General features: G+C 40.8%; 1 protein-coding gene across 1 annotated transcript in view; it reads right to left on the bottom strand.

The window, feature by feature from the left end:
* Positions 1 to 16789, bottom strand: part of f5 (coagulation factor V) — an 80325-nt gene that overhangs the window by 14541 nt on the left and 48995 nt on the right. The window contains exons 13-19 of the mRNA XM_067992911.1: positions 13576 to 15751; positions 11294 to 11459; positions 10222 to 10458; positions 9893 to 10109; positions 8866 to 9048; positions 8450 to 8566; positions 2788 to 2859 (exon numbers count right to left, since the gene is read on the bottom strand). Of these exons, the coding sequence (XP_067849012.1) occupies positions 2788 to 2859; positions 8450 to 8566; positions 8866 to 9048; positions 9893 to 10109; positions 10222 to 10458; positions 11294 to 11459; positions 13576 to 15751 (3168 nt within the window). The remainder of the gene's footprint in view (positions 1 to 2787; positions 2860 to 8449; positions 8567 to 8865; positions 9049 to 9892; positions 10110 to 10221; positions 10459 to 11293; positions 11460 to 13575; positions 15752 to 16789) is intronic.

The raw sequence follows: 16789 nt of genomic DNA, 5'->3' as shown, positions 1-16789 counted from the left end.
CATTTTCTTCCTTTAAAATGCTAAACCCATTAACATTTTGATCATGCCGCCCCAATATTAAAAGGAATCTTTTGTCAGCTAATTCATGGAGAGCAATCCTGCTTGTTGTAGCTGGAATGCCTCTGGGCCACCATTTTGCACTTAGTGAAAAGAGCACCTCCATTTTATTCCCGAGCTGCTTTGAAAAATAGAAAACCAAAGACAGAAAGACTTATTTTTGTCACACTGACATTGTTTCTGTTAATCAGTATAATAATGCTAGAATTATGAGCACAAATTTCCTTCACACAGTTAGATACTCCGCAGTACTGACTCATTATGTGCTTAACTGTATGTTTAATTATTCTTATATTACTCACATGGGATTATAGAGTATTGAATGCACTTTTGATATTAAATTGTTTTCCGACTGCATAATTTATTCATATCTTATTTCCAATAAAAGGGGACATAAAGATCCAAGAATATGTGGCATTGCAAGTTTAGGCGCAAGTTTAACTCCTGGGCGGGAACGTGATAAAGCGAGTGACGTGCCCGTCGGGGAGCGGCAGCAGGTCGACTCGGCCTATTTTAATGACTGGGCCTCATTAGCATACCGTTTGCTGATTTCCCGACCAAAACGGCCAGGCCGTGACTGCCAGGCTGTTAAAATCGGGCGACAGGAGGCTGCCGTTGGGGACCCAAGGGAGGGGAATCCTGGTGAGGGAGGAAGCCCGGGACAGAGGAGCCCCAAAGTTTCCAACGAAAGACACATCAGTGCTGGGGAATGGAAATAAAAACAAAAATTCTGGAATTATATGTCAGGTCGATCAGTAACTGAAAAAAGATAGATTAATATTTCAGATTCTGATGATGGGTTACACCTGAAATGTTCACCACATCTTTGAAATTTCAGATACTGACAGAGTTTGTCTATTTCCAACACATGTAGTTTTCTTTTTATCACTGCTGGGGAGTGGGCTTAGCTTCTCAATTTTGTACCCAATGTCAGTATCAAGCACTCCAACAATCTGCTATAACCAAGGTCCCTCATGCTCAGAGGCTGCACAGGCATAGAAAGCACCACAGAATTTTCCCTTGCCAAAACAGCTTTATGGCAATGAATGCTGCTGTTCCCAAACTGAATTATGTCAACTGGCATTAGTCTTTCAATCCCCCACTGATTTGGAATTTGTTAATCCTCATGCATTTCACACTTTGTACCGCTGACCTTTGAGGCTAGATGGCTTCTAAAAAATCAGCTGATTGAGTGGCTGAGATGAATGAGTGATAATTGGGTGGCCTGCCTCGCAAGTGAAATGTCCACAGCTTGAAATGCATGGAATACATACTGGTATTTATAAACTGGTATCTCCTAGTATGGTGATAAGAGCTGCAGTATTAAGCATTTCCCATTTAAGGTTACAGCTTTGCATCTGTTTGTTTGACTAATGTATTCCGTGCTTGTTAAGTGTAATCTGTCTGTCAGCAACTGCTGTTATCATGACACTTTAGAAAAAAAATATTTTAGTTATACCCCTTAAAAAGGTGGGGGGGGGGGTGAAGAAGAGGTGTAAATTTGTTTCTCTGTTGATAACACTGGAGCAAGCCCTGTCATCTTTAAGGATCAATTACAAAAGTGAACTTAGCAAATTAAATCACAGTATTATTGTCAGTGTCCGTTATGCACTCCGGTCCCTGCGGTGCCCAGTGATCGCGGAAGGCCTCAAGTATACCAGCGGACACCACGTGTTCCTTCTCCAGGGCCACCCGGGCGCGGAGAAAGCCATGGAAGAGAGGCAGGCAGCCGGAGCGAACAGCCCCAGGGGCCGCATCTAGCCAGGACCTGTGGATGGCCACCTAGGCTGGGCCCAGGAGCAGACTCACGAGGAGGTCCTCCGACTTGCCTACTCCCCTCCTCACCGGGTGGCCAAAGATCAGGAGCGCGGGACTGAAGTGCAACCAGAAGTTGAGGAGCAGCCCCTTCAAATAATGGGTTATCATGACACTTTACACATACGAGGAGAGACAATGTTGTAATTTTCAATTCTAATTTAAAACGAATAAACGTTTACAATGCTGTAAATACTGGTACTTTAAACAAGAGTTTTGTTCACTACCACTCCAGCTGCCACTTAATACTCACCTGGTTAGGTGAAAATTCAGGTAAGGCAGCTAAATGTTAAGTGCAACACAAATACAGAAAACAGTTGAGCAGTACATGGGTAACTCAGGCTTTTAAACAATTTAAAATGCCCACGTTTTAAACAAAAAGCACTGGATGTATTGGAAAAATATTACATTACAGGCTACTTAGAAGTTTTATAGAGATGTACCCCAATCTTGCACAGACTTGCTGCATAATCTATATTCTCATGCTGCAAAATTTGCTTGGGATTGCTGTAGAAATTGACTTTGAGAGGCCACAGAATTCTAAGGGCCCTGGTTAAAAACTCAAGTACAAGCTGCAATGTACCGGAAAAACATCCTGTAGTGGTCTAGTGCGAGACTTCCCATTTCCCACACCAGCGGCTCTTGTGACTTTGCTAAGTGAGAATTAATGCTGGATCACGCTTGTTTTATGCTGAGGAGCCACACAGTCTAGACTCTGACCTAGAATTGCCCAAATTGTTTTTGTTTACGACACACGTTGGAGGGATAAGGTTTTCATCTTAGCTTGAACTGGATTCAGTCAGACTATTGAGCCGAAGAACAGTGGGCTGATTCATTGCATCACCCAGTCCTCCCATTTTCACATGTTTTAGAAACAAGTGGCATCATTGAAAGTAACAGTGGCAAAGTACTTACCTACATGGTCTGATGCTGTGATCTGTGAATCAGATATACTTCCAGATGCCATACCCAAAGGATAATCACAATCTGTACAGAAAGCATTGCGTTAGATATAATCTGGGAGCATTCCTCTTTCTGAATCCTTTTGTTTATTCTATATTGTTCGGGTTGATTAGTCCACTATTGTAACGGTCTGGGCAGTGTAAACTGTAACAGGTTATGGTTGAAATTAAAAAGAAAGTATTGACATTTCTACAGCCTGCGTGCACAGCCCAATAGCATTAGTCAGCTTCATTCTCATTAGGATGTGTAGCCCAAAGGTGCTTGACCCCAAATTCAGCTTCCTCCCCTAAATCGGATCTGTCCTTAAAACTGCTTTTCTTCCACCTCCAAGACATTGCTTCCTTCCCCCATCTTCATCAAATGCCAAATCCACACTTTTCTCACCTCTGGCTGGATCTTTCCAACACGCTTCTTGGTGACTTCCTTTTACAATTCATAAATTACGTAATCCAGAATACTGTGGCCAAGTCCTCCCTTGTATTACGGCCTGTATCCCCAATACCTCCTGTCCTCACCAAGTTACATTGGCTTCCTGTGTCCCAGAGGATCAACTTTTAAAATTCACATCCTCACCTTTCAACCGCTCCATGGCCTCGCTCCACTCCTATGTTCCTGTGTGTATCTCCTGGTCTTCCAACATTAGCCTATTTCTTGTTCCCCGCTCCCACTGCTCCACCACTTCTTAGTCACCTTGCTCCTCCCCTGGAACTTCAATCCTCAGTATCTCTGTCTTGCCACCTCCTTCCTGCCTTCAAAAATACCCTTAAGGCCTACCTATTTCCTTATTCCTTTGCCCCCTCTTCTTTCCCCTCCTCTCCAGGATCTGTCACCACTCACAATCAACCACCTGTAAAGCACTCTGAAATGTCTCTGTATGTAATGAGTGTTATAGAAATATAAATTATTGTTGTTTCTTTGTTTGATAATGTCAGTGATGAATTCATGAAGGGAGAGAAGGATAAACCAGGTATCTACAGACCAGTTAGTCTAACATCAGTTGTGGGCAAACTCTTAGGATCCAAAATTTGAAATAAAATTAATGATCATTTAGAAATGCATGGGTTAATCTATGACAGCCAGTGTGGATTTGTTGAAGGCAAGTCATGTTTGACAAATTTAATAGAGTTTTTTGAGAAATGACTGATTGCATAGATAAAGGGAATGCAGTAGATGTCGTGTATATGGATTTTCAGAAGCTGCTCAATGAGGTGTCTCACAAGAGGCTGGTTAGTAAAATTCAGGCATATGGTGTAAGAAGAAATGTAGCAGCATAGATAGAAAGTTGGTTGATGGGCTGGAAACAAAGAGATCGGGAAAATGACATGGACCTTATTCATGAGGGAAGATGAAATGGAATGGGGCAGTGGTTAATGATCTGTCTGCAGGGGAGGGGAGAGTGGAACAGGTAAGAGAGATGGGGAGGAGGTTAAACTCCTAAGAGAGAGCTTGATGAGATGGTCTCCGAGTGAGGGGTGAGACAATTGGGTGCTGCTTTGGGAAAGCTAGCAACAGGTGCCACAATGGGCAGAGGATTCCAAGGGCATTGCAGAGGAAGGCTGTGGGCTCATTCATTAGGAACTTAAGCCTGGGAAGGCAGCAGAAAAGAAGGTAGACTGAGAAGAAACATCAAGTGAGAGGGTGAGGGATCGAGAAAGCATGATACTGGAGAAGAGGGAGGTGAAATGGGACGTATCAGAATGAAGTGGAGGACAGAGCAGAGCCTTGAAATAGTCCAAAGGAAAAGTGGCAGCCAATACACACATAAATGGACACAGAGGGAGACCTTAAATTACACAGAGCAGTGAAAGAGAATTAGGCATGACAAGGAAGGCTCCTACCATATCTGAGGGCCTGTCCTCAGAAGCCTCCAGGCAGGAGGCAACAGGTGAGTGAAGTCCGGTTTGGGAGACAGCAGGGGAGTTAAAATTCAACTTGGAGCCAGTGATGAGCAAAGACCAGTCCTGGAGCATCAGAGGTGTGGTGTTAGATGCAGGAGCTAAACTTGAATTTAAACTTTAGGCAGCCCATTTAATCTGTAGGTGAGGTTTATCCCAAGTAAATTGTCAATTGTTAACTCTCATTATCCTTTGCACTTAAATGCAGTTTCCATAGCAGAACCATGTCTCCTACAACCAGAAACTTACACCCTAATGCATGCTGTGGACAAGAACAAGTAGTGTGCCTGCACTGTTGGTTGGGGAATGGTACAAGGTTAAAATTGGGGGAAAATGGCAGAGTAAAAGGCCATATCCTTTGATAGACCACAAACGCTTTACTCCACAAACACTTTATATGCTTGTTTATGTTTTCTCACCAGAAGAAGAACCATTTCAAAACCCCTCACTATAGCATGGTTTGATATACCACAGCCTCAGATATTTCATTCATTAGTTAAAATGTCAACAGGAACAGAAAAATATGAAATATTATAAAACATTATGATATATCACAGTCTCTGATATAACATGCGTTACACTGCATAACAAGTCTGCCTGTCAGACTTTTAAAAATGGTCACGTGTCTCATATAGAATTGTCGGTTACAGTAGAATCTCGATATTGTGATTGATTCAGTAAATTATGCAATGATCAGTATAACCGAATGATGCTACATCAGAAAGCAGGTATCCCACAATCCTTTAGTTCTCAAATCTTTACAGGCAATGCTATGTATTTCATTTAATTCATAAAAGACTATACCGGACATAAAAGTTGAGAAAGTTTTAAAAGTTTAAAAAAGTAATCTAGTAGAGCTAAATCCCTCTGACTCATCTTGCACATTGTTCCTAACTCACTTGTGAGCCATTATGCTTGCTAGGTGAGTAAATTATGTATAGTCTCTTTCTAGAATTCCTTCGAAGTTTGCAGCTCCACTCAATGGAGGGGCTAACACGCAATCATCTGTGAAATCGCTCCACTCCCAAATTCCCGATATGCACTTCTGTCACACAAAGCTCTGTGCTGGGAACACCAAATCCTAAAATGTATCCCTTCACGCGCACAACATGGTGGGAATTGCAGTGGAAACTAATCAGTACAACTGACTTGTACTGATCAGTACCAACTGTTTAAAAAGTAACAAAAGCAAACGACTGCAGATGTTGGAAATCTGAAATAAAAACAGAAAATGCTGGAAACATTGGTGGAGAGAGAAACAGAGTTAACATTTCAGGTCGATGATCTTCCGTCAGAACTGGAAGATGTTAGAGATGAACAGCTCCAGGAAAAAGGGGACAGGAAAAGAACAAAAGGGAGAGGTCTGTGATAGGGTGGAGGGCAGGAGTGATTAAACGACAAAAGTGATGATGGTGCAAGGCAAAAGGAGGTGACAATGAGACAAGTATAGAAACAAAAGATGGGTCCAGAGGAGGTGTAAATGGTTGCAAAGGAGGAGGGAAGCATGGAAAATCTGGCAAAGAGGAGAAGGCTCTGTGGCCCAGGCATGTGACGAAGAAAGGGAGGTAGACCGCAATTTTGTTTAAAAAAATACAGCCCCAATGCAATTGATTTCTGGAAGTTGTGATTTGAGCTCTATATCCACATGATTACTGCAAACAGTGGTCACTATAAGTGGATTCACCTGTATATGGCAATAATCTTATCACAGCCATTTTACTACAGTCCAGAACTAACTAATCGAAAGAACATGCAATCAATCACTATCAGCAACCAATTAAGAACAAAGGGCCTGAAATATTGGGGGGGGGGGCAGAAAAGCAACATACTCCTGGCAGGAGGCTACAACAGGGTGGAAACAGGATTTGTTGCATTTCCACCACATAACCTCTGGCGGTCGGTGGGAAGAGGAGAGTGGGCAAGTTTTCCAAAGGTCCCCCCCACACATTTACAGTGAACCTTGGGGGCATGTCTGGTAGTGTAATTGGCTGCCAGTGAATATGGACATATATTCGTCATCTTAATGCCCTGATTTTGGGTGCTAACAAGATGCTGTAGGGAAGGTGAAACTTATTCTTTCACTTTGAACAATTAAAGTGATGTTAGATTTAAGGGATACGGCAGTACTTGATTGGTACCATAACTGTTGATCTAATACGTTTTTGTGTCATAGGGCATGATTTTAAAAGTGAAAAACGGGTGGGTTGGGGGCGGGGGGCATTCAAAATTGCACCCATTTCAGACCCGCCTTCAACCCGCCCATTTCTGGTTTTCACCGGGGCAGTGGGTGGGCGGCCAACCCGCTCCCAGGAGGCGGGTCGGGCCTTAAAACCTATCAAGCAGGCTTCAGGCCTCCATTTTCCCACAGTTTCCGATTTCAACCGCAGGGGGCCACGTGAAAGAAGGCTAGAAGGCCCGAGACTAACAGATAGGTGCCTTTCTGACGCAGCTTGCAGGCCCGGAGGAGCAGGAATGTTTTCCCCAGGCCCAACAAGCCTACCTGCAGCGACCCCCCCAACGATGGCGGACCCCCGACCCCGATCTCCGCCCCCCCCCCCCAACGATCGCGGATCCTCGATCTCCGCCCCCCCCTCAACGATTGTGGACCCCCAACCCTGATCCCTGCCCAACAATCGCGGACCCCCCCCGCCGTGACCCCCGATCCCGACACCCCCTCCATTACTGACCCCCAATCCCTCCACCCATACTGACTCCCCCGTGTCAACCTGTGCCCCAGTGCCAACCTGTGCTCTCGTGCCAACCCACTCCCTCCCTCCCCGTACCCCCCCTATCCATACAGTCAAAGACTTACCCAAACACCTCCTCTCCCTGGCTGGTCTCCCGTCTGACTGAGACCAACCCGTCAATCAGGCCGGTCAGTCAGACGGCAAACCGACAAAAAAGACAACCATATGTCAAAATCGTAAGGACGTCCGGGAAACCAATAATTCAGGGTTTCCCCTCCGCAATTTGACACCCCTCACTGCCCCCTTCCCGGCTCGGAGTCAAAATCATGCCCATAGTGTCTATTACAAATATCCATCCACTATTTTCTTTGACTATTTTTCAATTTTTTTCTTAACTGATAAAGTGTCTATATTTTTCTCCTTCTAAGTGGTCATTTTGTACTTTAATTATTCACCAATTATATGGAAGAAGACTTTCTTTCTCCAAAAATTCACATGAGATAGAAGGAAGATAGAAATAGTTAAAGATAAGAGATAGAGAGAAAGAAAGTACATGAAGGCCAGCAAAATGAAAACAGAAGGAAGGAGGCAGAAAGAGAGAATATAAACAGAAAGATAGAGCAGAAGAATAAGAGGCTGGGAGACAAGCAAAGTGATAGCGCAAGTTTTGTTTTTATTTTTGTCTGTGAGCAATGCCATCGAGGAATTCAGGTAAAGTCTGAACTGCAAGAGCAAAGTGATGGTGTTTTATCAATGTTATTTGGGCCTTCAGACATATCACATCCTTGAACCAATTTGTGGCTACAGTTATGTTCCCTTTTCTGACCTTTTTACATTTGCATTTGGCAGCTGTCGTAACAGACTGTCAGGAACTGTCGGAACTCTTGATTAAAACATGATTTGAAGTGTTATTTCACTTTAAGTGATGTATATTAAGTTTAATTTTACATGATGTTACCCTGTACACTGTATGTTACAGAATATAACATGTGGTATACATTATTATACTATAATCATTATATTCGCACATACCTTGTGATAGAACCAGCAAATGTGCCTGCATCCCTGCTTTGTAATGCTCTCCATTTTCACAGTCTAATAGCCATATGCCAGGTTTTGATGAATGCATTTCAATGGTTCTAAAAGCACCTATATAAAATATTTCATATGATATTTCGTATTTCAGTACAAGTGTTTGATTAGAAAAAAACAGGATATCAGATGAGTTTAGAAATAGCCAATTCCTTGAACATTGTGCAGTAGAAATAATTCTGTTCTCACATCTAATATCAGTTTAATAATTTTCTATAAGTAGAATCAATGGAGGAAAAATAATAGAAATCCAAAAAAGTGTACCACAGAAATAATTAGATTTTCTTAACATTAAGGAACCTGTTTAAATGTGTTATTGAAAGTAGAGTGAAGTAACACACGCCCCTTTTCCTTACCTGGATACAAATTGTAAATGCCCAGCCGATGTTGGTTGTCCCTTCTTTCAATGAATGTCTGACCATGGAAATGTAGAGAATGCACGTCCTCTGAGCTTCCCATGTTAATCAAATACCATCGCACCAGTACGTTCTCATATATCACCAGACCCCTTAATGAGTCATCGACAAATCCATTTATAGCTACAAATGCAAAATAGTCTTTTAAGAAAAAATTGTTGAAATATTATTGGGTGTTTTGAAAGTTGTGATCCCTTCACAAAACTGTCCATAAATATTTTTACTATTTAAATGGGAAAGGAATTAATTCCACTTGAATTAAACTGGATTCTGGTTGTAGGTTAGGGTTACCAACCTTCCAGGATTGTCCTGGAGTCTCCAGGAATTAAAGGTTAATCTCCTGGACATTGCTGCAAGCAGCCCAGGAGAAAATTCTTAGGGGGATTAAATAAATTGTGCATTTTTCATTTGGTTTGAATACTTCCGTTTATTAGTTATAAAAATATTGGAGATGGGGAGAAAGGCTGTTTGACTGGGCACGGTGATTGGAGGTGAGAGGTCATGTGATGAAAACTCTAGGAATACGTCCAAACAGAGTTGGCAAACCTATTGTGGGCAGGAATTCCGCCCTCAAAGTGCCTGTATTACGCCCTCAAAAATAAATCATCCAAATGTAGGACAAAAGTGCTTTAAGGAATGTCTCACCTCTTGAACGCAATGGCTACTAGAGGTGGAGGTGGAGGTGGTTGTGTAGGTTGACAGGTATTGCTAGGTACAGTGGCGTCCACTCATGCACTTTTCTGGTTACAGGAGGATAGTTTAACGGGAAAGAAAATAAAAAGGGAAATAAATAGAAGAAAAGCGCTTAACAAAAAATAAAACTTAGCATTCAATAACAAAGCTTGTTGTCCATTATCATTGCTGACGTTCTGGCTACTGAACTGGTAAAATTGGCAGTAGTGCCTCTATGGTTATTGAAAAGGTTTTAAAGTTAAAGGTATTTTAATACTGGAAAAGGAGTGAATACCATGAAATGTATTGCGCTGTATAAAATCTGAATTGTCCTTGCTCATCTCACTGGACTCCTTACTGTTGTCATTCAGGTACCAACTTTTAGTTTCATCAAAAGTGTTGAAGAGCAAAATGAACTCCTGAGCATCGTTGGGGGTTTCAGTAATGGAGTTCAGTGTTCCTTTCTTACAGATTAACAGAGGCCCGATCAAACCTGAGTTAATATCCTTCTCCTGTAAAGAAAGAAACAATACTTCAAACATTTGCAAAGTGAAAATATTTCATTTTATAGTTTAAAATGATTAGATTCTCCTCTGTCAGACATTTCAATTGTGAAACACTTACAAAGTCCACGCTTGAATAATAGACCCAGGTCTTGCAGACTGAATCGGTGGTTTTCGGTGCAGACCGAGGCGGCACATTCCATACATAAGTGTAGGTGCTGTTTGGGGGAACAGCATCATCTGATTTAAACCAATCAGTGGAGAAATCTTCATAGCTCACTCCTTCAGATGATTTCTCAAATGACACTCCATGCGCGTGAATGGAGTACGGTATCGAAGCAAAGTTTTTGAACATAACCTGATGAATAAGTACAGGTTTTAGAATATTATCAATACATGGACTCTTTGTTTACAAAATCAATGCTGCTGCTCCCTAAAGCACGCAGCAAGGGTGGCACACTGAAGATGTCTGGATGATCACTTCCAGGAACCATTCAACAATGTTTACATTTTTATTCTTTGCACTTGGTCTCAGGATATTGACAATGCCACTCAGTAAATGGCTGCGAGGGGACATCTGAGGTCAGCCCAGGCTGATTCATCTTCCAATTTCCTACGTGTGGGAACATGGCCTCCATTCTGACATTGGAACGATGATCATTCGAAATGTTAAGAATACAATGTACAGGAATGTAAGAATTAGTGAAATCAAAACAGAAAATAGAAAGGCTTGCATATAGTACCTCATTATATCTCTCAGCATGTTGTATATAATGACTTACTTTGATGTGCAGTAACTATTATGTAGACATACACAGCGTGAAATGAGTTGTGTTAGTTGAAGGAGGACTGTTGGACATGACATTGTGCAGAACTCCCTACTCTTCTTTGAATAGTGATAATGACATATGCTTAATGTTGAATGGGCAAATGTAACATCTCATCCAATTTCTCAGTAATACATGGGGTGTCAGGCTAGATTATGTGCCAAAGTCTTGGAGTGAGCTTGAACGCACAACCGTCTGATACAGTCAGTAGTACTGTACCACTAATTAAGTCAAACTGACACACAAAAGGATAATTCACTGTTTAAAATTATCTTGGAAGCTGCAACCTCATAATTTGCAGTAAAGTATTATATATTATGCTTGCAATGAGATAATGTAATCTATCATTTGAATATTACAGTATACCTTGATGACATCATTAACTTCTGCTCTGATGACAGGTCCAAGTATTCCCAAGTGGTCGTCCCTTTCTCCATGATCATAACGTTTCGTAAAGAATGCGTCAGTGTATCTCCGAAAAATGACTTTTTTATACCGAGTATTTCTTTGCTCTGCCAAACTTCTTTTATCTCTGATAACACATTTGGAAGATGTTATATGTAGAATTTAATCCTATTAAATTCAATAGGTCAGGACACATACAGGAGTTGTATATAAGCTGGACTCACAGACATGACTAATTATCTGCATATATCATTGGCAGCAATCTTCTTCTTTCAAGATTCTTTATAAGTGACTTTACACTATATAAGTGAACTTTAATTACAAAGCTTTGCTGAATGCCAATGTATTACAAGATTTGGTATTTTAGGATTATCTGGCCTTTATACCTTTTTATGGAGTGAGCCTTTGGCTTAGTGGTAGCATTCCCACCTGGTGAAGTGTTCAAGCCCCACTCCAGATAGCCCCAGTGTGTGGCAACTACAATATGGTCTCTAAATACAGGGTTGACATCCAGCGGGGTACTCGTGTCTGGACGGAATGTCCACTGGCTCAGTGGTAAGTCTCTGAATCAGAAAGGTTGGGTTCAGGCCCCACCTCAGTCTGCCCCGGCAGGCAGAGACTGGCTCAGAATACAGGATTGACATCGAGCAGGGATACTTGTGTCTGATGTGTGCAGGAGTACCCCCCCCCCCCTCCACCACCATTTTAAAGGTAGCTGTGGCTCTTTAGCCTTAGTTGCAGCCCATCAAGGAGAAGGCACTCCGAAGATAAAAACCATAAGGAAGACGATGGGAAATCACCGTAGCAACTTTCCTCTAGTAAATGGCTCAAGGATCTTAAAGGTGGGACATGAGTTAGGACCTGCCCTAGGGCAGAACACCATGGACAGATACCTTTATATACATGTAACAATTTTTTCTTTGCTAAATATTGATATTAATGAGATTTTTGCAATTAGTCTGGCAGTTTATATATCATATATACATATAAAGATTAGTATCAAACTGGGCTAGACTGTCATACACTGTGTTCCACCAAAGATAATGAGAAGAAAATTTGCAAATACACTGATATACAATCCATCAACAGCATCTCAATTCACCCCACTAACATTTTGGTCTTTTCTGCATATAAGGCACACGAGTAAGTTGCACCATACACAATATGACTACTGCTTTTCATAGAAGGAAGAGGCTCTGTTCCTCATTCTTGTTGCGTTTGGTAGGCTGAAAACAAAGCCTTGTATAAGACTATGGACCAAACTGTAAAATGGTGGGTTTATAAAATGTTTAGTTTTGAGATTTTGTTCAGGAGCTAAGAGTTTGATTTTTATTCCTAAATACCTTAATGAGGTAGCATGCGAGTCTAAGAATTTACACCAAATGATAGTACTACCTTTTTTATTTAGGGCAATTGCTTGGCCAAGTTACAACGCTGCTGTTAATTCTGACAAACAAAGGCAACACAAAAAATAGAACAAAGAACTACAAAATTACTGCAGAACACTATTTGGTGCTGGAGCAGTTTGTTCCATTTCAGAAAGCAAAAACAATACTTTCTCAGTAATATACGAATGGAACACCATTTGCACTGTATTTGCTCTAAAAAAAGCACTTGTGCCATTTTAGGACAATACTTAAATATAAGTCTATACTTAAATTACTTCTTATGGCAGAACATGATAATATCTTTGCTACACCTGATTGGTTAAACAAATTACACTATGTTTTATACTTTGACATTTAACATTATTGCACTATTATGGTATCCTGAGAATAAGGCAGTTGCTTGATTTCTACATGGTTTCCATCTTACCCTTTTCTTGCTGCCAACGGTAGCTGCATTTTTGAACTAATATCAGCAAAACAATGTTAGTCATTTTAGTATTTTAATCTGAAAATAGGGAGAAGTCATTATTACCACTGCAGTTTATCTTATTGATCTGCAGTGTCTAAAATCCCTTCACATACTGAATCCCCAACCTCAGCCATGACACTGAGATGCCAACTATTGGATAAGCGATTCTCCCAAGGAAGGGAGTGGAAATAAAAGGGAGATAAATCCTGGTCACTCTGGCATACTTCACTGCAGTTGGTTCACGGCAACTTCAGAGTGTCCTGGGAGTAGGATGTCCACTTGCCCCCTTAGCCAGGGACAATACACAACATGAGGAAAAGAAAAAAGATAAAGGGAAGAAAATACCTTAAAAGAAAATTGGAAATGGTGGAAAATGTTATACTTGCATTGTATTTCTGGAATAATCCCAAAAGATTTCCTCTGCAGCAATAAAGTAACGTCTCACATTCCCACGGTTGCTGCGTAAGTAATGTTCGACGATCATTTCTGGATCCCGGGACATGTCTGAATGAGTTCGGCTGTCATGGGTATAAGGGTTTACAGAATCTAAATCTGTCTTCTCTTCATCCTGATTTCTAGTGGCCCCAGGAGGGCTTACCTCCAGATTTGCGATATATTCATCATAATCAAGAGTGACTCCGTTATTACGTTTTGGAACTCCGACTATAATACTGCTTGAGATGTCATCTTGATACATTAAAGAATAATCAGGTTGAGGTCTAAATCCTCTTGGTGACATATGTTTTTTACCTAAAGGAATGTGCACTCTTTGTTTAAAACCAGGCTTGAATCCTCTAGGTGACATTTGTTCCTTCAATTTTTTTCTGTGCTTCAGCATCATTTTAGCTGCAGCTCTCCTTCTGGCATTTTCCGCAGTTTTGAATTGCTTGGTAGAATTGTTTTGTATTGTGACCTTTATGTATCTTTTCAAATTTTTTAACTGTGAAACGCTAATGCCCTTTTCCTCCACTTGGTAGGTCAAATGATGTCCTTCAGGTTTTAATGGTGCTCCCTGAAATCGAACTCTGTGGCTACCTGTTAAATGCTTCTTTAAGTAAATGAAGACCTTTTCAGGATCTTCACTGCTCTCCATACTTGGTTCTTCTGAGGTATTAGTGAAATGTTCCAATACCTCACCAGACACTTGATTGAATGAATTGCTCTTCTCACTATCAACTGTCAGTTGCCCTTTATTTGTGCTGTTATCATATGTACTGGAGTTAGTTTGATTTTCTTCATAACCGACTGAAAAGTTAATTGTTTGTGAAGAGGCCGCTGCACTCTGTCTTGATGAAGTAGCTGGATGTTTTGTTTTTGTGCCTGTATCATTTAATACTGTAATTGTTTCATTAAAAATATTTGTCATCTCATGCAAGGCACAGCCTTCATCCACACAATGTTGGATGGTATTTGCCTGTTGGGTGAAGTTAGAGCTGTGTTCAGGCTCAATTGTGTGATTCTGTGCAAGTAACAGTGATTCATCAATCAAACCGAACTCCACACCTCTTTCTGTTCTGACCACATTTCCTTTTCCTGAGTTGGTTTCCTCTCTGTCATCCATTCCACTGCCAGTATGCCTTTCTACAACTTCTTCATCCTCTCGTGTGTTGAAATCTTCCGCTTTGTCATCTTGACTAATTATTTCTGTGCTATTTTCTTGTGGGACTAAATCAGATTCCTCTTCTCTTTTGCCATCAGTAATGTTGGCATAACTGATGTTCTCTGCAGTTATTTGAAAATTATCACTTTGCTTTAATGCTAATACAGGAATCTCTGTGAAACTCCTCTTGTTCTTCACAGTGAGATTCACTAGAACATCTGTATCATTCACATTAAGTAGGAAATTGGTATTTTTGGCAGCAGTCCTTAGTGCAGCATCTTCAAGTACACTATTGTCATTCTTTGTTTTATAGTCTTCTCCAAAAAGCTCCATGTTAATATCTCCCTCCATCATATCTAGCATATTTGTGGATGTGAAATTCAGCACATATGAATCAGATAATGACCTTTCAGCTATTTGTGTCATCTCAATGAGTGCTTCTTCTTTTGATGGCTCTTTAGACGTAATTTCACTTAATTTCTCAGATTGTTCAAGTTTGTCTTCAGATATATCATACTTTAAGACATCTGTTATATTTTCCCTCAGTAAACTGATCAGATTGCTTGGCTCGATAGATGTTTTATCCTGAGTTCCATTTACATTTGAATGCAAATGGCTTCCAGTTAACGGACCTTGCTCCTCAGTTATATCAGTTTTGAGCTCTCCCGAACCACCAGATCCACCTTCAACAAATTGGAGAATATCTTCTTTCTCTCCCATTTCCTGTGGCTTTTTGAACGATCGCAATCCAAGTTCTTTTAGAATAGCAAGTGTCTCTTCATCAATTTCTTCCTCACTGGCTTCCTCACTTACCTCCACCAACACTTTGTCTGTATTATATTCAATCTTATAGATAACTAATGGGTGTGCAACCGTTTCATCGTCACACCGATAAACTTTAATTTTTATCCTCATACCATAGGTCTTCTGCTGTGAACTTAAAGTTCCGAGAAGCCATTCACCTACAAAACAAAACACCATATCACAGGAACAGCAGCAAACCAAAGTACCTTATCACAGTAACAGTAATAAGATGATGGCAGTAAAACAATGTACAGTATCACAATAACAGTAAAAAAAAAGTACTGTATTGTGGTAGCAGCAACGAAGCACGGTACCCTATATGGATTGAAATGTAGGCTAGATGTGTTACTGGTACTTACTTCTTTTATTTTTGTTTCTCCTCTCTGTAAAGTGCCTTGCGATGTTTTCTATATACAAGGCGCTATATAAACAGTTGTCATTATGATGGCATAAGATAGGAAAGGAAAGCTTAAATTGTTTATCTCAATCGTGATGTGTGTTAATCTCCTGTGCTAGCCTATAAAATTGGAGTCCAAAGAGAAGGGAGGAAGTTTATTTTTTCATTTTTGACAGATTCTAATTTTCTTTTGTTGACAACATATGTTACGGTGGACAGGAAGAAGAGGACAGGCTTTGTGATCAAACTACCTAATTTGAATTGCATCCATTTTTGGACAGGGACAATCATCAGAGCAGCACTAAATATGGGTAAGTAGTCTATCAGTGCTTTCTACTGGTATTATACTCCTTTTTATTCACATCTACTTTTAAAAAAAAACATTTGCCCCGTACATTCCCTTTGAATTAAGATTATTTATGCGAGTTCAATTCCAGTACTGTTTGGTAAGGCATTTCTTAATGTCAATTCTTAACCCGCCTTGGACCTGCTGATAAGTACAAGAAAGTCAGTTGATATTTTCTAGGGCTGCAGCACTGAAGTTTCTGTTTGTGCATCGACTTCACTTCATTAAAACCCAAATTTAATTTGGCTTAAATAGATCTAAAGAAAGAAGAGAGATCTCTGCATTTATATAGCGCCTTGTCACATTATTGGAATGCCTCTAAGTGCTTCTCCATGTCTTCGCGGGGAGGTTCACTAGTGCTGTGGGGGAGGGTTTAAACTAATTTGGCAGGGAGGTGGGCACCAGGATGAAGCAATGGAAAGAAGAAATGAGGTGCACAAAGGGTTGGGAGCG

This window comes from Heptranchias perlo, chromosome 11, assembly GCF_035084215.1.
Source record: "Heptranchias perlo isolate sHepPer1 chromosome 11, sHepPer1.hap1, whole genome shotgun sequence".
NCBI classification, from domain to species: domain Eukaryota; kingdom Metazoa; phylum Chordata; class Chondrichthyes; order Hexanchiformes; family Hexanchidae; genus Heptranchias; species Heptranchias perlo.
This window is presented reverse-complemented; position numbering and strand designations above follow the sequence as displayed.